This window comes from Pseudopipra pipra, chromosome 5 (genome assembly GCF_036250125.1).
Source record: "Pseudopipra pipra isolate bDixPip1 chromosome 5, bDixPip1.hap1, whole genome shotgun sequence".
NCBI lineage: Eukaryota > Metazoa > Chordata > Aves > Passeriformes > Pipridae > Pseudopipra > Pseudopipra pipra.
In genome coordinates, this window is record NC_087553.1 from 18586257 (window position 1) to 18609505 (window position 23249).

A 23249-nucleotide genomic window follows, 5' to 3' on the forward strand; every position below is an offset into this window, starting at 1 on the left:
TTAAATAATCCACTGGAAAAAATATGACTCACCTTTTATTTTGTGGTCTTGGACACCACCCTAACAATCCTCAGAAATTGTCACTGCAGTGAGGTTTGAGATGTTAAATTTTTGCTACTTCATGCAGATGGTATATGCACAAAGAGTTGAGGAAAGTATTATATTCTTTCAAGCTGCTATGGCGAAGACCATATCTTCTTTGTGTATTTTTCCCCCCTTTACCTCAATTCACTGAATGGGTTTCCTATTTTTTTTAAAATATTTTGTGTGTGTGTGTGTGTGTGTGTGCGTGTGTGTGTGTGTGTGTGTTCAGTGTCACTACTGACAGTAGTAAGGACTCATCATCTCACTTCACAGGAAGGGTAGAAAGCATCTATTTACTGAATCATAAGAAAAGGAACATCTTTGAGAAATTTTCCATTTTTCTATACAAATCATAACTTTCACACTGTTCAGTTGCAATTTTTTTATAATGGAAATGGTATGGAGAAGCAATCAACATCAAATGCAGCTCACAGGAAATGACAGATTCCAAAGGTTTGTTTTTCTTTCCTACCCAGTCCAACATCAAACACTTGTTTTCATTTTACTTGCTAAAAAGGGAAAAGAAAAAAATACATAAAATTAATAAAATGCACATGAAAACCAACAGAAATGGATACAGTGGAAAATAATACGCATTTGGATATGTCCAAAAGGTCTCGCTTCTGACAAACAATTCCCTAACTGCTTCGAGAGTGGACTGATACTGTCTTAATAATCTGAAATGAGTAGATGTGCTTTTTAAATGTCAGTGTCTAGATTTCACAAAAAGTTACTTACATAGATTTCATTTAGTCGGTTCATTTTGACCTAGTTTTAAGGAACATATCTATTGCCTGGAGCCTTAGCACTAAATATTGCCATGTTAAAAGAGCTTTTACATCATGTATTTAAATTCCTGTGTGGACTGGATGACTGTACTGTGTGAGGCCCTTGGATGACATGTTCAACAGTCATCATTTGTCAATCCCTGAATGGCTACACGACAGAAATGTAACTTCTTAAGTGACCATGAGATAAGAGTCATAAGTTGAATTTAAGATCTAAAAGGCGCTTCTCTGCCTACACAACTAGTTCTACAGATTTTTATTTTTCCGTTCTTTTGACTTGTGCCATGTAAAGGCCAGCAGCTGGAGTTTATAACTTATTTGTAACAAGGAGGATAATAAATTAATTGAGTTAGTGCCCCAGGAAAAGAGAGATCCCATTAAGGAACGATTACACTTGTATTTTTCTCAGCTGCTGTTAGCTGAAGTTATTCCAGCTGTAGCTGAATCAAAGCTTTTATATTTAAAGCAGTTTTAATGAAGTGTTTTCCTTAGTAATTATTGTAAATCCAACCTTATGAAGGTCTAAGTGGCTCTCTGGCCTCTTTGTATGGGTTTGAATTTCACCCAGGAGGGAAGAATAAGTTGGTTTGTCCATTTCTTTATGTAAACTTTGATCCCGCCCCCTCCACCTCACCCCAGTCTTCTAGGAAATATTATACAGTTACTTCGAATTACATAAAACCATAAAGCACATGCTTTTCTAAAAGGCAGTCATTTAAGGAAGCAGGCAGCAATTAATTTTTTAACCCTTAAAATCCTAATGTTAATTGTCCCATGAACTTTGGGGGAACCTTAGAAGATGTGACCCAATGAAGTTAAGAGTGTGTGTTTGTGTGTGTCTGTATGTAATACATGTGTGTTTGTATATGTGGGAGTTTTGAAGTCTGGTTCCAAAGCCCTCATAAACCAGTTTGATAAATCATCTGCCATGCTTTAGGCTACTAAAGAATATGGATTATTTAGCCCATGGTGTTGTGGTTTATACAGGTAAGACTGCAGAGTGACACAGAGTGATGTGACCATGCTGCATGCATGCCCTGCTGGTATAGATGAACTGACTGGAATCACAGAAGTGCTCACCACCTCCTCTAATTAAACTAGTGTGACTTGCATATGGGAGGCTGGCTGAATTTAAACTTGCCTCCTTAATCTTTGTGCTTAAGTGTTTTGGCTGTTTGCTTTGTAAAGAACACTAACCCTAAGGGCTTAGCTAATGGACTGATGGAGGTGGGGCTGTAGCCCTGAATTTGATGAAGAAATGGCTTTTTTAGTTTAAAGTGTTCTATGCATCTGCTGTCCTCCCTCCTTGCAGCACAGGCAAACCAGAACATGTGCCTATGAAGTAGCAACTTCAAAGTCTGGATTGAAGGTAGGAATTAAGAGAGGCTTGCACGAGCTAAAGCTAACATGCTCACATGTAAACTGAGGTGGCTGAGGCTGGCATTCTGGTTTATTCTTTCACAAGAAATGAGTTTTAGGCAGCTGGAATAACTGCAACAGCATGTTCCTGTGCTTGCCTATCTGGCTTATGAAACCTCAGGAGAGTTCAGTTTGGATTCTGGCTGAATCATCAGCTCCAGTCTCTAAACAGCATTTATATACACAGGAGCTGCTGGGGTGGTGATACACACCTGCAGGGCCCTGCCCTTGGTCTCGATGGGCAGTGTGACCGCAGAGATCGCACAGACAACACACACAGATGAGAAAAGACACAGGGCCCCAATGAAAGAAGCGTTCATAAGGACCTGCAGGCAAAAGAACATTGAACATGAGCTTGGTGGTATGGGGGGCTGGCACTTAATTAGGAACTAAGAGTGAACGAAAGGTCACAAAGAGCTGAGAGACTCCGCAATAGAAAAATGTCTTGTGAATCTTAAGAGCTTTCAGGAAGTAACAGATACTACCAAGACGAACTCCATGATGAGAATTATGCAGAGCTATATCTGTCAGAGACCATCCAAATACTCTGTGTACAGGGTTGGGTGATTGATTACACCCTTTTATTTGGATGAACGTCAGGGGTATCTCTCTATATCTGACAGCAATGATCGCAATGTTTACCGACATTATCAAGCATGCTCTTACCTGTGATATAAATGGGGCCACCATAGCTCCAACACGGCACAGTGACCCACTTGTTCCCATCCCCAGCGCTCGCATTGTGGTGGGATAAACCTAAAACAGGCCAGAAAGAAACTGGATTAGTGCAACACCAATCTGTGATATCTGTACCTTTTATTTTTGTTAATTTTTGTTCAGAGAAACCCGTTGTGTTATCAAGGGCAGCTAGTGGGATAAGAAATGAAAAGAAAGAAAGGCTGCTTTAGGTCTCACTTGAGCCATTACAAATCTCTTTTTTTGCCCCAAGTAAAGTTTTAGGGCAAGTCAATCAAAACTGGAGGTGATTCCCCTGCATTTGCTTAGCACCTCTACTATCACCTTTCTCCCAGCTACGCTGGGCAGCTCACACCAAAGTCACAGAGTTGGGTGCTAAAGGAAGAATTCAATTAATATTGCCGGGCCCATATCTGGAAAGCAGGAAGAAAGGACATTGACTGCAGCCTTCAAGACTGCCTATTCATTTTTATCAGCAGCACTTTTGTTTAGAAGGAGGAAAAAGAAAAAACAGATCCCAGTAAGAAAGCTCCAGGCTTAGAAGAATATGTTTTGTGTAGTTTATCTCTCACATTTCCCAAACACCTGTGCCAATAAAACACTTTAAGTATGAATTTTGTTTAACTTTTTTAAATTCTCTTAACAGATTTTAGCAAGTATATTCACATGAGCCTTTGTTCAGATACTTTACTGGGCCAAGTGAATGGAGTAAGTTAATTCAATAAGAGTCCAGGCACATGGCTTAAAAGGGAATTTTCAAGTTTGGTTTTGACCATTGATTAAATTGTGAGTAGAATTGTTTTATGATGTGGCTGTTGCAGCAATGCTCTTTACATCAACACCAGTCAAAACTACTAAAATTTTGGTATTTTTACAAGCCTGGTGCAAGTTTAGATACTATAGTGCACTATTAAAAGAAATATCAGGCCAAAATGGAGAGCTACTTTTGTTTGCTCTTTATCACTTTACTCACTTGAAAGGAAATACGTTTAACTCCATACAATTGTTTTTTTTTAAAAAAAGAAAAACTAAAAAGCCCAACAATGCATACTTAACTTGCAGAACTCATGGCTCCAAAGCTGCAGGAAGGACAAGCTCTCTGAAGGATTAAAACTATTTGCAGACAGAACACAGCAATTTCCATTAAGTGAAAAGAATCATATACATAACCTCATATACTACCTCAGTATTACTACATCAGTCCCTTTAGTCTGGAAAAGGTTCCTTTTAGTGGTAGCCTATTTTCTAACTGCAGGGGTTAGAGAGGGGAAAGACTGTGGGGTTTGAAAGATGGTGGTACCCAATATCCTCAAAAATAATGGGTTTTTTCCAGCAGCTGGCTCAGTAGAGCATTCCTCTTCCACCTGCTCCTGTCATCTCCAGCTGGTTTTCTGATTCCTTCTCTGATCTTGCATGTGAAACAGTGTGGCCAGGAAGCCAGAGATACTTAGTTCAAGAAAGGTGACTAGCTAATCAATAAACTAGTAGATAGCATTCCTGGGTATATGCAAATGGTATTTCAAGCAGCATAACAAACTTCAAGGAGGACCCACCTCTGCTGTGTAAATGTAGATGGTGTTGAAGTTTGCTGAAACCAAGGCACGCAGCATGAAGAGAAACCCAACCATGCCTGCACTAGACAGAAAGCCATGTGGGGCAGAGTTAGCATCACTGAGCAGAAATCAGCAGAGATACAACCTAATATATGCACTGTGCTAAGCCTTTTACCAGCTTAATATAAGGGAAAGCATAAGGAAAGGCTGATTGTTGACAAGTAGTCATCATCGAGGCATGTTTGACAACAGGCTATTACATGTAAGGTTTCCTTTAAGCCAGTGTTAGAGGCTAGAGAAATGATTTGAACAGGACCCGAGTGGCTCAGCTGGTGCCCTCAGCATCATGGTAAACCCTTGACTTCCAGCCTGGCCCTCCCTTTTGGTCCCTGTATAGAACTTTTGCAAGAAGATATTATGGTCAGGCTCAGCTTTAAGGAAACCTGAAAATACTAACAGCACTGAAGCTCACTGAATGACTGGAAGCTTCCTGACATCGGCTTATTTAGCTTAACAACTATCTGCAGCCTCCACTCCAGCTCCCAAGTATTCCAGCCAGCCTCCAGGACCGGTGTTCCATGGGGAAGGGATGTACACCTGTGGCGAGCAGCCTTCAGGCTACCAGGCGGTTTAGAGGAAACTTCAATGTGAAGCCATCCTGATTTTCAGTAACCATTAAGCTCTGCCAGCTTGAGAGGGATCAATCTTACGCATCCTGACAAATTACAGCACCTGTGGCAGACTTTCTCTTGATGCCTTGAGCTCTCGTGAAGGGCCTGACTCTACAAGTTAGAGCAGACATATGTAACATTTCCAGAAAAGAAAGAAAGGGGGGGAAAAAGTGAATGAAAAATATTACTTCTTTTCTAGACTGTGCTAAAAGCAGCTTGTTGTATGCTAAGGTGAAGCCATGTGGGCTCAGTAATACAAGTGAGCCCCTCTGCACACCACTGCACCACAGCATCTGCTGCCACAGCTTTCCCAGGAAGAAGGGGAACTAGTCAGAGGCTTTTTTCAGGTCTAAAAGAATTACTGGCCTGACAGACTGGTGACCTGAGAATACTATAGGTCTCGCCCTCAGCATTGCATGACCCTCAAGAAGACCCACAGTCTGAGTCAGAGTACCTGGAGGTGCAGATATTAAGGAGAAGAAAGAATAGGGCTGTACATGCCATGGTGATACACAGGCTCAGACGTCTTCCGAGGAGATTGATGCCAAGAATGTTCAGAGGATTTACTGGAGATAAAAAGGAAAACCATAAAACATTAGATCTGCATAAAACATTAGAACTGCAGTGATTGCCTGCCTTGACAGACCTTATGCAGTGTGCCTCAAAGACACCTGTCTGCATCCCCAGTGCCTACCAAATGTTGTATAAAATGCACAAACCCTATAATTCTTTTCCTGTACCCAAACCCTGTAATTTGCACCCATACTCCTTTTTTTCCACCCTTCCCCTCAGATGGCAGAGCCTGTGCTTCTTTGAAATTGCCCTGCTGTGCTGAGGCAGGGCACCAATGCCTGTCCTGAGCTGTGCAAGGAAGGCACCCGCTGGGTGAGCGGCACAGGCCTGGGTGGTTTTCCTCCCTCTAGCCACAGCCCAGCCAAGCACCAGGGCCTGGAGTGCACCCCACTGAGTCCCCCACTGAGCCAGGAGCCCAGCAGGCACCTGAGCACATCACTGGACTGATCCCAGCCTGGCTGCCCCTGCAGGACCCAACACACCATTGCTTTGTTGTTCATCTGCTGAGACATGAACCAGGGAAAACGTGCACCTCTCAGGCATATTGTAACACCAGACCCACACACCACACCAAGTTCTTTCAAGAGTGCCACATGGATGCTTTAGGCCATCCTACCATCCATCCCCCAGTGCTCCCAGGCAGGCTGCACCAGGGAGCAGTTTGGTTTGTTGTAGATTCCCTGGGCACTTAGCTGTCCTTTGCTGTAGTGCTCAGCACAGTATCTGCTCCCAAGGCCACCATCTCTTGGAAAGTAGGGCATGTGATACATTCAATTATGCCGATCTAACTATTTGCAATCCTTGCTTATGACTTTCCAAAATCTGCATATTTGGGAAGCCAGGCTCAGTTCTGTTATGTTAAGAGCAATTTCCCCTGGAGTCTAACCAAGGCTGTTGGTACGTACTAACTGCAAAGGAGGTCTTTACCTCTGTTCCTGGAAGGACCTGTGCTGTCACCAGAAACTGAATTATTCACCTGGGGAGCAATGCCCTCTGTTTCCCCTTTGCCACGGTCTCATGGCCTGTGTCCCAGAAGTTGCCAGCAATGCGTGCACAGCTAAAACCTTAGCAGTGAGCTCTGGCTGTCTGCAGTAGGGAACAGGAGGGCAGGGAGGGGAAGGAGGTTACGTGCGATCTCTCCAGCTGTGCTGATGATCATGGTCTGGTAGGCAGTGGGCCCAAAGAAGTGGCAGTGGCAGGGGCTGTGGCTCTCCTCAGGGTCATCGCCAGAGTCCTGCACTGGTGGGGCTGCAGAGCCACAGACGACGTCCCGCTCCAGTAACTCAGCACTGGCCAAGATGACGCCATAATAAGCGAAAGCTATGCCAAGCCTGTGGGGAAAAAAGATAAATAAGGTGCAGCTATGAGCCCACACTGAAGCAAGTTTACTGGCAGGACTTCTGACCCCAATGAGGTTCCAGGCTGGAGCAGCCTGTTCCTGAAGGACTGCACCCCATGGAAGGGACTCACACTGGAGCAGCTCGTGAAGAACTGCAGTCCATGGGAGGACTCACATTGGAGAAATTCATGGAGGACTGTTTCCTGTGGGAGGGACCCTATGCTGGAGCAGGGGAAGAGTGTGAAGAGTCCTCCCCCTGAGGAGCAACGAATAGTAGAGACAACATGTGAGGAACCGACCACAGCCTTCATTCCCCATCCCCTGTTCCACTGGAGGGGAGGAGGGAGAGAAAATCAGGAGTGAAATTGAGCCTAGGAAGAAGGGAGAGGTGAGGGAAAAGTGCTTTTAAGATTTCATTTTATTTCTCATTACCCTACTCTAGTTTGATTGGCAATAAATTAAATTAATTTCCCCAAGCTGAATCTGTTTTGCCCATGATGGTAATTGGTGAACGATCTCTCCCTGACCCACGAGCATTAATTCATATTTTCTCTCCCTTGTCCAGCTGAACATGGGAGAAATAGAGCAGCTTTGGTGGGTACTTGGTATCCAGCCAGGGTCAACCCACCACAGTCATTATGCTTGTCATTTTGCTTGCCCCTTATTTCTGTTTCTTGCTCTGCAGCAGGTGACCTGCTGTGGCCATGCTGAGGAGAGCCTGCCCCTTCAGTCCCTTTCCTAATGCAGGGCTATAAGTGAAGACATTTCCAAACCACCCCTTCCTGGGGAACCAGGGAATCTCAACATCGGGCCTCAACACTTTCAGCTCCCATGAAGCAAATACCCAGGTTATTTTTTAGTCCTTATCCTTTCTACCCAGGGATTTTCAAGAGGAGTTTTCATTAACTGGCTGGAGAGGCTCACATTGCACCCTGGCTGGCTGTCAAGAATACAGAATTGGTGATGGCAGCCTTGCCTTGTCTTTATCAAGTAATTCAGCATATGCATAATCATAAGCAGGCTGAGAAGTAATTTTCACTTTTTTATTCCCCCCAGCATTTTCAGACACAAGTAGCAGAATCTGGGCTGCCTGGGGAGGTAGGAGATGCTTGGGGCAGGGAGGGATGGGAATGCAAACCCAAGAACATGCCAGAAACTCCTGAGAGGACTAGGAGAGAAAGAAAGATTAAAAAACAAAATGATATTTCATAACACTCATAACAAGTCAAGAAGAAAAAAAGCATAAAAAATTCAAGGCCTGGCTAGCAACATTTTGGGTCAATGTGTTCCCATGGACCTATTATTTATACATTTCCATTCCAGACAGCAAAGTCAATGAAACATGTATTACCCTCGCATACAGCTACTGGGAACATTGCATATGAAACCCATTTCTTCAATCTTAATTTTCTCCAGTGAGTGGAACTGGCACCGGTTAATGTGTTTCTGTCAGAGCCCTGTTTCACTGGGACTTTGGCTGGCCTGCAAAGGTGGTATGTTTGTCTTCCTCTTGGGAAGAACAAGTTTACACCAAGAAGGGAAGCGGAGTTGCGGGGACATGGCTGGTGCGTGCTGCAGGCAGGCGTGGGCTTTCTCCTGTGGCTCTCACCTGGTTCCCAATCAACTTTCCATGAGCTGCCCTGTCCTGAGAAATGGCTCACGGCACCCTACACCACCCTGGATGTCCAGCCCTTTTCTGCCTCTCTTAACAGCAACCAGTCAGGGTGTCTGAGGAATAGTCTGAGGTCAGGGCAAACCTGTGGTGATCCATGTCTGCATACTCCCCTCCAGCTGCCAAGGATCTGCAGTCACCATCTGAGGCAGAGTGGTGCCTTGTAATGGCAGAGTCAACGAGAGACTTCTACTCCCTGCACACTTTCAACTGAGAGAATGAGATGATAAACAAGAGAAAAAAAATTACCATATGATCCATATCTGTAAAGTGGTTCTGAGGTATTTGGGGTGGATGAGGTCCTTGAATCTTCCTCCCCTTTCCTGCAAACCATATGTTAGAAATAGAAATTATAAAAAGGGCATCCTTTATACAGGGGCAAATGTCCTGTGGCAGCAGCTGCCACCCCAGGCCTCCCTGCCCTTGCCCCAGGCTGCTGGTGGCACAGACTGACAGACGGTGCAAGACAGAACCCCATCAAACCTGCAAAGAGGAAAGCCTCACTTCCCAAAAGATGCCCACAGGAGGATGCACTGCAAAGGATGGAAGGGGGGAGAAAGAACATCCTGAGCACTCCCAGCAGGTCTCACAGATCCCAGCAGTCTGGCCCCAGTGTGACCATGATGGAGCCAGAGGGGGCCTTGGTTGCTTCTTATGGGGCCAGCACTGCTGGGGCTGCTGTCAGCTCCCATTGCCCCACGTGCTGCTCTGCTTGTGAAGCAAGTTTTTGGCCTGAAATGCCAGTGAGCACAGACACAGGCAGGCACTTGGGGGACCCTGCCTGCCCTGCTGCTCCCCAGGAGCCAGCAGCTGCCCCAGCATCCCACCACGGAGGGGAGAGGAGTTCACAGCAGTGGTTTGGTTTGCCTTTATTTTTATTTTCCTCCTCATTGGTTAAGCTTGAGAGGGTGCACAACCAACAAAAACGCTTCCCACAGCCAATGTGGGTCCATTACATAAATTCAATTAAACTACAGGGAAGCTTTAATCCTAATTAATTCCACTACAATAGCACCATCTTGCATGAGTTGCTAAGGACAATGTTTGGTGCCTGTGGGATTGAATAAGCAGCAAAGAGGTCCAGGAAAGGGACTTAAAAGAGCTGGATACTAATTTTGAGGCCCTTGACAATAGATTTGTCTAATCTTCCTCTCTTGGGGGCCAGAGGAGCCACCTGACTAAGTCCTCCCACCTACCAGAATGCAGAGCCCAGACTAGGGGGTAAGGAGGAGAAGCCTGGGGGGAGGTGCTGGGCCCCAGCTCCTGAAACACCCACACACACTTGTGGGCATTTCAGTCCAGCAGTGATTAACTCCTGAGCTGCTCAGCTGCTTACAGGTGCAGATGCTGGTAGCTGTGAAATGGTCTCTCCTGCTTTGATCCTCTTCTGCTGGTCAGTGGTTCCACACTCAGGGAACCTGAGGTGCTGGGACACAGTGGACAAGCCAGGCCAGGGGCTGGGAGAAGCCTCTGGCAGCACTGAGTTGACCTCATGGCAGGGATCCTTTCAGCCTGCCTGGTCACAGCCCTGAGAGGGACCCCAAGGGGCAGTTCCAAGGTCTCATGGCACAGGGAACACCCCTGTGGGACGGATGGGCAATAAGGAAGAATGTGCTTTGCCAGGAGCCCTTTTCATGGTAAAGGAAATAAACCTTTCCTTAGCACAATATTTTTTTGAGCGAACACAAAACGAGGAGAAAAAAAAGCAGAAAACTCCATTCCATTTTGAGGGCCAAGATTCCAATCTCTCCAAAAGAAAAGTCCAGGATGGATGGGCTGGGCAGCAATGCAGCCTCAACTTACCTTGGCTGGCTCTCTCAGCACTCCCTCTGGCATCGCCGCCCCATTCATCCTGGCTATCCTCTGCAGCGTGGCCAGGGCAGCCCCCATGTTTCCCGTGGACACGTTGTACCGTGCCGATTCCGGGATGAACTGAAAGCAGAGTGGCGTCAGAAAGCCTTTCTGCACCCCTCTTGTCCTACTCAGCTTCCTGTCACGCCCAGGGGCCTGGTCAGGTTAGCAGGGGCACTCCATGAGTCAAAGCAGCCTTTTGCCTGTCCTCCTGCCCAGCCATGCCCTGGGGTACCCCTCCAGGTCCCCACATCCCTTGCTTGGGGGGCTCACCCTGCCCAACAAACCTGTTTCTTGGTCCAGCTCCCAGGATTCTGCCACTGAGCCATCTGTGTCTAGCACTTAAGAAAGGTGAGAGCCAAAGATACAGGCTTAACAAAACCAATCATGAATTAATTGACATTCTAAAATGAGATGAGGCACATGTGACTTACTTAAGCAAAAGTCCTGGAAGACACCACAAGGCCATTTTAATAAAAAGAAAAACATAACTGAAGTTTAGGAACTAACTCACTCCTCCCTAGCATTTACAATGTTCACCCTCACTCAGTGCTCTTTCCAAAATAAAATACTTTTAAATTATAAGCAATTACATCTGTATCACTGAAATATGAATTAAAGACTCATTTTTTTAGAGGTATGTATGCTGACTCAGTCTTTTTTTTTAATTCTGGACTAAGAACTTTTGCTATCCATTTTTTTTTCTGGCAAAAATAATCAAGGAAACCAAACATCAGAGTTATAGAAGTGGACACTCACAATGACCTTTTGCCTGCCCAGGTGGCACCCCAGGTGGACTTGTGCATTCATTCAGCTGCAGGAAGGGCTTTTACATCTGTGTGGCTTCCACCAGCCACAGCTCAGGACTGCAGTGCCTGTGGACACTGTAAATAGGGATTTTCCACATCACCCCCACAAATAAGACAGTTCTTATGTCTGAGCTTGATATTTCTGAAGGAGAACTAAACCTGGGGAAGCTGTGCTCAACCTTCACATGTTCTGTGAATGCTTTACTGAGGCTGCTTTCCTCAGCCATAGAAAATGTAAAGACTGAAGAGGATGTACTGTGGCCACACTAGACTGAGGATATTAGTTGTGATTTTTTGCATACCCTGCCTAGCCTGTCTCCTTCTCAGTGCCTGGCCCATCACCCCAATCCCTGGGTACTGCTGGCATCCTGGACACTGTAACCTGGGGTGCTGAAAGGCTACAGAGGAGCAGCAAAGCCAAGACATCACTGGGAAGGTGACACCTCCCCAGCAGCTGGTCTGCAGCTCCACCAAGCCATCAGGACCTTACCAAGCTCCTGGGTGAGAGGGCTGAAATGATGAAAGGAGGACTAAAGGATAGTCCCAACCTTACAGGGGGTGGAGAGCAGTGCCTCTTGGTGCCTGGGGAGACATCAGGTCAGTGGTAGTGCAGTGGGGAGTGGAGATCTTCCTACCTTGAACAGCAGGATGAGAAGGATGCCGGGAATGGAAGCAATTCTGATCAACCACCGCCAGCCGATGGTTGGGTTCACCACTGATGCCAGGCCAATGATCAACAAAGATCCTGCCAACCAAAACACCTTTTCAAGGGAAAGAAAGGAGTTAAAACATGAACACGTGGCAATGATTTGTTTATTTTCTTCCCTTCTGGTCTGATCCTATGGGTAGGTGGGGAACTCTGCTAGGGAATGCTGAGGTTCAACTGAGCCATCCCGTGGCTATCTGAGAAGCTGGCCTTAGGTGGCAGGAAAGAGGAAAAGACAAGGATTTGGGGAGGAACAGCTGAAGATAGTCTTAATTAGCTGCAGATGAAAACAGACAACTTGCTGTGGATACCATTGTACTTAAAGCCACTTCTTTTGTCCTTCCAGTGACTTTTCTGCTAATGCTTATGCTCATGAATTTTCCTCTTGTCTAAATCTCTGCAGGGAAGCAGCAGACTTACAAGCTCAGAAGGCAAAACCATGCCAGATTTCCACTGCTGAAAGTTGGTGGCTCTCCAGTAGACTCAATGCCAAGTCTACCAAAAGAGAATCTGGCCTCCAATCTGCGTGTACATTCCTCTCTGTAGTTCACTTGTTGCCACTAGGAGACATCCCTTTCCAGGGGGCCACCCAAAGGAGCTCAGCCAACACAAATTACACAAAAATACATAAAAGCTACGGCAAGTTCATGAATAATCTGTGTGCAGAAATAACAAATTTCTAGGGAGAAATACAAGATTGTTCTTTTATAAACTCTTCTGTTTCTGATGACACTTTTGTAATGATGCCCTGGGATCAAAGAGACTGTAGTGAAAAGCGAATTATCCCTGCCACCAAACACATTTGGTTCAACAGTCAGATAAATCTGTGGGCTCAATGGGGTCTCCACTGATCATTTGCACATGCAGCAAGTGCCCATTGCAGAAGCCTTCAGTAAACAATAACCCCAGTTACTTTTGCTGTGGTCTTTGCCCAGCAAGTGGGCACAACCCTCACAGCATGTCTCAGGCCAAATTTGTGACTATCTATGCTAGCCCTGTCCTGTGCAAAGCCCCTTGCCATCCCTGAGCAGGGACAGGGAGAGGCACAGATTCCCTTATCTGGGAATCACTGCATAAATAATTTGTTATGACTGGGGATCCAAAGAGAGGGGAGGATGAACCTCAGCATGGAGGGGCCTGGGAATGCCACTAGCTCCAGTGCCTGCTGGTCCATCAGCACTGGTCCCACCAGAGCAGGTAACCCCATTATCAATAGGACAATCATGAGACTGGTTGGTGTCAGCCAGCATTCAAAGTTCCCATACAATGCTTGGAGGATCAAATTATTTGAGAAGATATTGCCTCTCTTCTGCAGGCAGCTGCCTGTGTATGTCTTTAGTAACACAGATGCCACATTCCAGGATGCAGGAGGCAGCAGACGCTCACTCAGACCCAGACAGGTGTGAAAAATCTGGGAGAAACGCTGACTCGCTGGAGACCTGGCTTCCCAACATCAGTGAGACAAATCTCCCAGGACTCACAGCTAGAAGAAACAGTAACGGGCTCACTCTTCTTACCTGAGATAAGGGCAACATGTATCCTCGGTATTTGGTGGGCAAAAATTCCGTTTTTATGATAAGCCTAGCAAAAAAAGGAAAAAAATGCAGAAATATAGCAACACTGAGAATTTCCATACAAGTCAAGTAACAGTTTAGCTCAGCTCAGCCAGTGCTGGACATTGATGCCTACAGACAGAGCACCATCCCCCTTCCACCACTGAGCACCCAGAGACAAGGAATCCCTGCTCATTATGCCTTCCACTCAGGCAGGCACTGAATTACATGCAAAGGAAACACAAGGCATGAATCCTTTCTAGCCCACGCTTGTGGGGTACAAGCAGGTAAACTCTGCACTCTGTACATTAGGAAACCTACAAGAAGGTCCTGTGGGCTGATCAAAGTGCCAGCATAGGCATAGAGTATGTTCATAGAATCAAACAGTTTTAGTGAATTTTATTTTCATTAAATAAAGACAACACTCTGTTCCACTTTTTAAACGATTCAATAGCCCTTGGTGCAGAGGGATCCTGGCACTGGCATCTCTCAGGCTCACAGGTGTGAATTGTGCTTCCTTGGCTGGACAGAGAGAGAGGTCGGGAAAGACCCACATTGGCTCCTTCTGTCTCAGCTGGTGAAGTGTTTCATAAAATGTGCAATTTCCCTCCATCCTCATGAGGCTCAGCAGCAGCCTCCATGGCCAGGGAATGGGGACCTTCCTGTGAAGGAGGCAGTGCCAGGAGGTCAGCGGATGCATGACGCAGGCACAGGATGCCTTCTCGTCACAACAGCAGATCTTCCCCCTTTATCCTTCCTCTACTTCAGCAAAGGGTGCTCAGACCAACATGACCAGTTCTGGGCTTTCCTGTGTGGGAAGCAACCAGGCTTTGAGGAACCATAGAAGATGCTGAAATGTTGCTTTTGTTTCCCTGAGAGAGACAAAATAGTTTTTTAGCCAGGCTCCTAGTGAAGTGGTTGTTAATATTGTGAATTTCTCCTCTCCCTGCCACATCCCCCTTTCTGCCCCAACAGGACAAAAAGTTTCACTTAAGTTAGAATGTTTTACATCATTCAAAAAGAATTTGCTACTTAAGCAGAATTGTTGTGACTTTTTTTTTACAAGGAAGCAGCCTTCACTCTTCTGTTACCTGTCTAATTGTTTTTATATGTGCTTAATAATCCCTCTGTCACCAATTTAACGTAAACCAGTTGCCCCTTCTGTCCCTGGGAACTGCAAATTAGTTTGATTAACTAGGATTTAGTGAAATTACAGAACAGCATTTTGGTGATATGGGAACTTTATCCCCTTTCCCCTTCCAGCCCCCCTGAAGGCCCCTGCTCCACCATCGCCTTCAGGTCACAGCTCAGCCACAGCTCACTGGGCTCAGTGCACGGAGACCCAGCACTCCACCAGGGTCAGCCAAGATGAGCTGGAGGGCCTGTCTTGCTGTAAACCCAGGAACTCAGCCCCTCAGGGCCCGTCAGTGCCTCTGTTAAGTTCCCTGGGAAGGTGAGCTTGCCACTGCCCGTGCCACAAGGCATGAGGCACAGCCTTACCCTTGCGCGTGACCCGACACACCACCTCCTACCATGGCCCGCAGGAACACAAACCAGATGTAGGATGGGGCAAACGAGGTCAGCAGGGAGAAATAGGCTGCCCAGAGGAATGAGAGCAGCAGAATCTGCAAAAGGGGAAAAATCAGGGTCATCAAACCACAGGCTCAGCCAGGCGCATGGCTCCCGTGGAGCTCAGGAAAAGGTGGTGCAGCCCCCAGCACTCACTCACCTTCCAGCGGCCATACCTGTCAGCCAGGAGCCCAAGCACTATGCTGAAGACCATGTAGCCAAAAAACACCATCTAAGGGGAATTGAAACACAGCTGTGGAGGGCCCACTCCCAGGAGCACTGGGAAGCTCTACTCTTTGAACTGTGGGTGAGCTGCATGCTCCCAGGGCAGCAGGATGAACTGCAGTGCCCAGAACCATGAATAAGGCAGCTGTCAGGGGATGACCTCCTTTGTGTGGGCACTCACTCCTTCAATCCTCAAAGCTGGGGGATGGATGGCAAGGGCATCAAAATAAGAACATGGAAGTGGGGACTTGCTTTGGAATTACAGCTCTGTGAATGGACATCTGCTCTTGTCAGCTTGATTTCTGGTTTTCTACAGTTGTGGTACTGTTCTTATTCCTGAACAAAGGCCCTAGGAATTTATTTGGCCCACTGGGAAGTGTACTTTACAAAGCCCCTGACAGTGACCACATGGTGGATAACCTGTCTGGGGGGAACACAAGTCACTCACCGTTGTGACTAAAGCCACCTGCCAGTCTTGAAGCTGCCACTCGCATCGGATGAGAGGGGACACAACAGTTATTAGCATGATCTCCATGGCTTCAGCCACCTTTGGAAACAAGTGTACCTGTTAGCAAGAAGGGAAACCGGAAAGAGCCCACAGGGGAAAGTCTCTCAGTCCTACAAGCCTGCACCTTGGCAGTCCCACGGTGTCAAAAGAGTCCTGTGAAGCCATGGTGCCTCCACAGTGGTCTGAGCCCTGTGCCTGATCTGGAAGACGCAAGCACTTGGCAACAGGGAGAGGAGGGGAGAAAAGCGCATCTAGAAAGCAGGTATCTAGGTACACCCTGTATCTAGGAATTTTGGAAAGAGTCAATCCTTAGCAGAGGAGACTCTTATCCTGCTGTGCTAGTGGAAGACCTTCAACCACCTCTGGAAATGAATCTGCTTGGTTAGGCAGCTGACTGTGAATTCAGGAATCTAACATAGAGATGAACTCTTAAAACTGCTTTTGATTAAAAACTTCATAGGTCCATTGGCTGTTTGCCCCAGCAGCTGGCTTCAGTTAGGAGTGAGGCTATTGTTTACACATAGTTACAGACTTCTACGCCTCAGCTGCAGTGATTCTCTTGAATATACCCTCATTACATCTTTACCCCAGCCTGGCCTCAGGCTTTTGCCAAAGTTCTCAAACCAGATACACCATTTACCCAAGACCATGAAAATTAGGAAATTTTTCAGGTAGCAAAGGGTGAGAAGATGGCAGCCCTCCTGTGCTGTGTTGCTCAGTGTTTGGGCACCATGGAGATGACATGGAAAATGCCAATGTGAGGCTGAACCTAGCCCTCAGGCACTACTGAAGACATGCCCTGACAGTGCCTCAGGGCAGCAGCCAAGCCACGGTGCTCTGGGCCATCCTGCTCAGCTTTGCCCTGAGATAGGTGTGATATCCATGTGGCCAATATCTACTTTGGCCAAAGATAACAATAGCAGAAATCCTGCTTGAGAAGGCATGTGTGGGAAAAAAAACGGGCTACAATATGTGCTCCCAGTGTTTATGGTTATTACTGCACAATAATAAGAGAAATAAGAACATTTTTTTCAGGTCAGTGCAGATGGCTGCAGATACCTACCACAGTGCTGCCCATGATGAAGAAGAGCATGATGTGGAACCTCCCAAACCCAATGGTTTCCACAGCTTCTTCCACTGTAAATGTCTTCTGCCCTGAACACCAAAGGGAAATAGAGAAACAAAAACTGTCAGCAGTCAAATTGTACCTCCTCTTCATGAAATGTCAACGTTTTTCATGCTCCTGTAGCAATGAACCAGGAAAAAGACTGGAAACATCTACCAATTGTGTGTTCACTGACCAGCCCCTGGGCGTTCTGGTGACCAGGCATGGCAAGGGGTTGCTGAAACAGCAGCCAGTGGTAATGGAGGAAGGACAGCCTTGCACTGAGTTACCCCAGCTGCTTCAGAAACCTATGGCTTGGACTGCATCTGGGCAATGCTCTACTGCCTTCCCCTGCCCAAACTGCTGTGACACTCAGTCCCTCTGCACTCCTGGGATACAGTCCTTCTCCCAGCAGGAGTGGTGTGAGTTGAGGGTTGCCCCAGGCCCAATTCCTGCAAGATGAGCACAGCTCTGAGCTCTGGGCTGTTTCATGCCCTAAGCCTTTATTCCTGACTTCTTCACCGCCCTCAGCACTTAACCCATTTAATGGTCAAAAGAAGCATCTCAAGATCAGGGCTGGGTCACCCTTCTAAACAGACTTTGCAGAAAGATTTCACTATATGAATACTTTCAAACTCTTACTTAGGTAAAGTCAGAGCTGCATAAATTTTTCTGTCAGGCTATATATTTCCAAAAAAGTAATCTCAAGCTCATCAAGACTACCTCTGAAATAAAACAGAACTAACTGCAGAATTTCAGAAGAAATTCGGGTTTTTTTGCAAATGCAGGCCCTTTTAGATGCTTTTCAACATTTTTTTTCACTTTAAAATACTTCTGAAATAGAATAAAATTTAAAAAAATAATATCCAAAATAAATGAGTCATCAAATCACCAATATAATAAAATGTTTACACAAAGAAGAGGCCTGAGAAAAGCCAAACCAGCCAGCTCTTCCCACTGCTGTAGGCAGCAGTCACCAGACTGGTAGCTGTGATGGGAGAGGAGTCGTATGATGCTGCTGTTTGTGGTTCCAGTTACAGAAGATTTAGGTAGCTGGAGTAGCAGGACTGAGGACCCTCCCCCTACCCCAGCTAAATGAGGACCCAGATTTCTAGTCCTGCCAATACAAACCCACCTTTTGGTGATTCTTTTCTCTCTGTGTGGATTTCCTCCAAGCCAATAGCATTTTCTGCCTCTTCTGGTGCAGTGGCCATCTCAGCTCCTGCTGGGATCCACCGTCAGACAAGGCTAGGATTTAACTGTGAAACCTCTGGACAGTCACAAGACAGCAAGGCAGTTTCTTGTGCTGGAGTGGAAACATTCGGATATGGTCAAACATAGTTTGTTTCATGCAGCTGCTGGGAGATATCCCTTCCCATCATGGTTTTGGTGAAGAACAGATAGAAACTTCACAAGGTAAGTTGGTTGAACTGACAGAGATCAGTCATCACACTGCACTGGCTGTTTTTATGGAAAGTTCAGGGACTGCCTTAGGGAAGACTAGAGACCTGCTAACACAAGAGAGCATGTGATGACTTTCCTAGCCCAGAGGTCAATGAAATGCAGAAACAGTCTAAAAGATGCTGCATCTCCAAGAGCCAAGACATGATATGACTAGTAGGTGGTTGTCTCTGTTGGAGGCTCCCCTATGGGTGCTGGGTTTGAGAGGGCAGTAGAGGTGCTGCACCCCGTAATTTCTCAGCCTGATGGGAGCCCCCAGTGGGGCAGAGCCAGGTGACCCATCCAACTTTCTAACCCCGGCTGCTTGAAGATGGCATGGCTAGCCCAAACTCCTCCTCACCCAGCCTGCACCTTGCCAGCACACAACTTCCTGCTGCAAACTTTATCCTGTGCCTCGCCCCCTGCCGTGCTAATCCCCATCCTCTCAGGGTATCAAGAAACACAGCCATGGATTGTGACAGGGAGAACTTGGCTGCCTCTGCTGGTGTTTCTGGTTTCCAGTGCTAGATCCCTTGGCCTCATCACTGTTGCTTTTCCTCATTAGAAAAGCTCACTTTAATCCCAGGGCAGGGATTAAGCACACTGACGGCTTAAACCCACAAGCTTTTCTGCTGAGTACATGCTCAGACACTGGGGGGGGGGCTCAACAGATCTTCAGTTTGATGACACCTTCTGCTTTGATTACCTCCCTGTAGAGGTGCTGGGCTTGGCCCAGGCAGAACTCACAGCAAACCAGCACTGGGGAGGCTGCAGTAGGGGGAGAGCTGGAGGGAATTAAAGGCCGAGAGCATCTAATGAAAGGTACAAAACCCCAGCTGAGGTGGAGGGCAGCACAAACATGGGAAGCATGGAGTTACAGTACTCACAGGCTGGATACCTTGAAAGCATTATACCAAGGTGCAGTCACAAGGAGGTCATTAAGGGCTAATGGCAGATTAGTCAGTCGGATCACATACACTGACCTTGCTGTTATAGATCATCACAGTCCAGCATGCAAGAGGATGTGTAGGATATTGCTTACATCTGTCTCACAGTGTCCTCAGAGGCAGCAATAGCTGGCAGCAGCACACAGTGCCACCAGCTGACCATAATGGCCAACAGCTAGGGACCATTTCCAAGTGGAACTGGCTCAACAGAAATCAAAAAAGGTGCTTGGAAGATCCCACAAGAAGAGGTAAAGATCTACTGTGTGGCTGAATTGCAAAAGGCTTTGCAATAACAAAATCTGGGCACCAGTTTATCTCCTTTATGACTAAGGACCTGCAAACACATTCTAAGCTGCCACATCACACCTCTGGTAAACAGCTACTCTCTTCCAAAAGCCTGTGGCAGGCACGTCAAGGGTGTTGGAAGAAAAAGGATCAAGCCCTGGGCCTTTGTCCACTCATCCTGATGCTGGGATGTTCTGCTAATTTTTGCTGAGGGGTGTTGGAACATTTCATTGGCACTTACCTACTCTGGGCCATATGCCCTCCTTCTGGGAAGTGCCACAACTCCTCCAGACAAGGGGAGGGAACCCCAATCCTTGGTGCTGCTGTGCAGAACTACCAGTGAGGACCAGGTGCTCAAGCAGAAGGCTGCAGTGCCACTTCCAATACCTGACAGTAGACAGACACTCTCAGAGGTATCAGGATGTTGGATAGCACCTAATGGGAGAACCACACTACTCAAATAGCAGCGGGTGAGCAGGTGGGATACATTCTCTAGCATCTCAACACTAGAAATCTTTGCAGGCACAGTAAACCTCCTAACAGTTCCTATCAAACCCAGGATTTCATGCCAAACCTTTGCAGCCCTGTTTGCCTTAATGGAACAGCTAGTGCCTATCATGCATCTTCAGGGAGTCACAAATTTTCCACTATTTGCAATTCCCAATTCCTAAATGCCAGTTACATGAGCCAGGAGAACAGCAGTGACAAAGCTGCTGCTGGCAGGGAAAATAACAATCCTCCATCTGAAGGGAGCAACCAAGAGTGCAGTGAAACTGCTGCTGGGACCCGTCAGAATGATGACATGAGCCCACACCAGAGGGCTGTGAGGCACAAAGGCCACACAATGTGCACTTCTGCATGTGACACCAGCTGGGAACTTTGTCAGTAAAGTCAGAGACCTCCCTCTTGTGAGAATTCCCCTCACAGGTGAATGATCAGATACCCCCCACTATTAATCAAGACTTGATTAAATATTTATTTACTTAGTGAGGTTTTCTTACCTCTGCGGTGTCTCAGGCAAGAGGAGCAGACCTTTCCTCCTTTATGACTGTATCTCTTCTGCTACTTAGTTTTTACAGTGTTGGTGGTGCTGTGGGTTTGGGATCCAGCTCTCAGGAGTCAGGTTTCCTCCTTGCTGGGCACAGGCACATCCCTCTCCACCTGCCTCCACCCCCAGAAATAGGTGCTGCAGGCAGAGTGCCCAAGTGCTGATCTGTGCTTTTCCCATGGCATCTACAGGTCCTCCACAGGTGCTGCCCACCACAGGTGTTGGTACTTGCCCATCCCTTTTTGTAAGAATGACCCCAAGTAGACGCAGGGAGGATGCTGAGGAGACCCCTACTGCAACACCAGCTGGATTCAAGCTGATGGGTTTCAGAGGTGGCTCCTGCAGCATCAGTGCCCATATAAGGCACCTTTACCATCCCCTGCAAAGCCATGAGCAGTGGCTGGGCACTGCAGCCACCAACCCTCCTTAGGCCAGATGAAGCCAACTCAGATACCAGCACCATCAGAAAAATAAGGTCAAGTTCATCTGCTTCATCCTTCTAAATTTCCTGACCAAGTAGCAAAATGCAGGGAGCGTTCCTGGTTTGAACTGCCACAGTGATCCCAACCCTGTTGTGCAGCAAATCTCAGTGCTATGACAGCTACGGGCTCTTGACTAGGAATGTACATGTCTACCTTTACTAAATATTGACATTGGTATAAGCCAGTAAAGATGCTGGGAGGTTTTTTGTCTTTGTATCTCATGAGGGTTCCCAAAATCCTTCTGTTTTGAAATATGTACACTGAGCTGGCAGCAATGCTGCAATAGTTTTATCACAGTATGTTACTCCCATGCTGAATCTTATGCTTCCATAAGCATCTGGAAGACATTTGCTACCAGCCAACATATGCTATTTCACAGCCTTATTTTACCTCTCCTTCTTAATAATATCCAATATTCAACTGTTATTGGCATCTGCTGAATGACATGCATGATGCAGGCTGCCAGATCCATACCATTTGGTTTTCATTGCAAAATCTGAGACAGTGCACATGCAATCACAGGAGGGCACAGATGTTTCAGCATTCCAGCTTCCCAGCACAGAAGGGAAAAAATGACCAAAATACCAGTGAAATTCTAAGCCATGAAGATGTACTTTCAGGCCCAGGTGTTCTGGATTGCACAAAGGGATACTATGTCTATAATTTTTTTTCAGCGACCTTATGATATTTTAATTATTTGTCATGGAAAGGTAAAGGCTGGTTAGAATAAAGCACAAATGGAAATGTCTACATGCATGAAAGGTCCAGAAGAAATAAAAGACCGAGAGCAAGAAGAAAGGTCTCCATGCTGGCCAAGGACATGATGGAGGGCCATCATCTGTGTAAACACTGAGGAAAGTATTGTTTGCTCCAGGAGCCAGAGGCCAGACTCCAAGAAACTGACTTCTGGAGTTTATAAAAGCTCATTCCAAAAGCCAGTTCATCATTACCAGCCCAGATGACCTAAGGGACTGGACAAAAACTCAATACCCAAAATACTCGATACTTTCTTCATCTTCCACATCACAAGGTTGTCCTGGCAGGAGGGCCTAGGCACACACAGCAATAGCTCTCATGAGGAGTAAAATACTCAGGAAAGAATGTGTGACTGAAAACAGTTTGCTTGACTTTGCTATCCCTTTCCCTTCCTACATGGTCATTCACTGAGGGTTTTTTAATGTTCGTTTCCTACAAAATGATGTAACTCATGTCACCAATTCTCAGAAACAAACAACTCCTTACCCACAGGACGAGCTTTGGGTCCAGAAGCACCCATTCCACCCTAGGCACCAATCCTGAGTCTGCAGCAGTGGGACATACTGAGGCCCTGGCTTGCTTGAAGTCACACCTTCTCCAGCAATGGGCAAAGTTTAGATAAAGTCACTGGTCTGTTGTACCAAGAAGGCCTATTAGTCTGTAACAGTGGTCTCTGCTGGACCTGACCACATGCGATGGCCACAGCCACAGAAACAGCCAGAAAACATGGTCCCATTCAGCTGAGCAGATGTACAAGTAAACAAACAGCCACTGCTCTTCTCTGCTCCAAAATCTCCCTTATCTTCTCCAGGAAAACCTTTGAAAAACAAGGCACTCTCTGGAACATTTCTGGGTTTTTAAAGAATTCTTCAAAAACCTCAGATGGAAGCCAGGGCTCTCCTCAAAGTGTATCAGTGCAACCGTGCCTCTCAGCAGTATTTCATCTGAATGCTCCCTGATTATAAGTGGGCCTGGTCCACTTGTGGAGTGGGGAAGTGCCATCCCTCTATCACAAATGCTCAAGTGAGACACAGGCTCTGCTGTGTTTTTCAGTTGTGCACAGAAAAAGAGAGCTGAATATGGAATTAAGCCCAGTTTTTGAATGGCTGTTCAGTACAGTAAACAACAGACCATCTCATCACCTGCAGTAATCACAGGATAACTTGCTTT

General features: G+C 46.5%; 1 protein-coding gene across 2 annotated transcripts; it reads right to left on the reverse strand.

Annotated features, from left to right (window-relative positions):
* Positions 1–358: 358 nt before the first annotated feature.
* Positions 359–23234, reverse strand: SVOPL (SVOP like). 2 transcript variants are annotated; one of them, XM_064654765.1, is made up of 15 exons: positions 20035–23234; positions 18257–18427; positions 17080–17171; positions 15957–16055; positions 15444–15515; positions 15215–15339; positions 13679–13742; positions 12091–12216; positions 10599–10727; positions 9045–9118; positions 6913–7115; positions 5666–5777; positions 4541–4622; positions 2958–3047; positions 359–2617 (listed from the first exon to the last, which is right to left on the reverse strand). In XM_064654765.1, exons 2-15 carry the CDS (start codon positions 18333–18335, stop codon positions 2456–2458), a joined length of 1509 nt encoding a protein of 502 aa, XP_064510835.1. In that variant the 5' UTR covers positions 18336–18427; positions 20035–23234; the 3' UTR covers positions 359–2455. The 2 variants fall into 2 exon arrangements, with proteins under 2 accessions (XP_064510835.1, XP_064510836.1); XM_064654766.1 differs by lacking the exons at positions 15957–16055; positions 17080–17171; positions 18257–18427; positions 20035–23234 and having other exon boundaries at positions 15460–15514.
* Positions 23235–23249: the final 15 nt, after the last annotated feature.

Coding starts and splice junctions, on each gene's coding strand:
- SVOPL (XM_064654765.1), bottom strand. CDS start 18,335: ATGGCCACTGCACCAGAAGAGGCAGAAAATGCTATTGGCTTGGAGGAA. Junction 5,778..6,912: donor CACAGCTGGAGAGATCGCAC/GTAACCTCCTTC, acceptor TTTTATCTCCAG/TAAATCCTCTGAACATTCTT. Junction 3,048..4,540: donor TCTACATTTACACAGCAGAG/GTGGGTCCTCCT, acceptor GGCCTGTTTTAG/GTTTATCCCACCACAATGCG.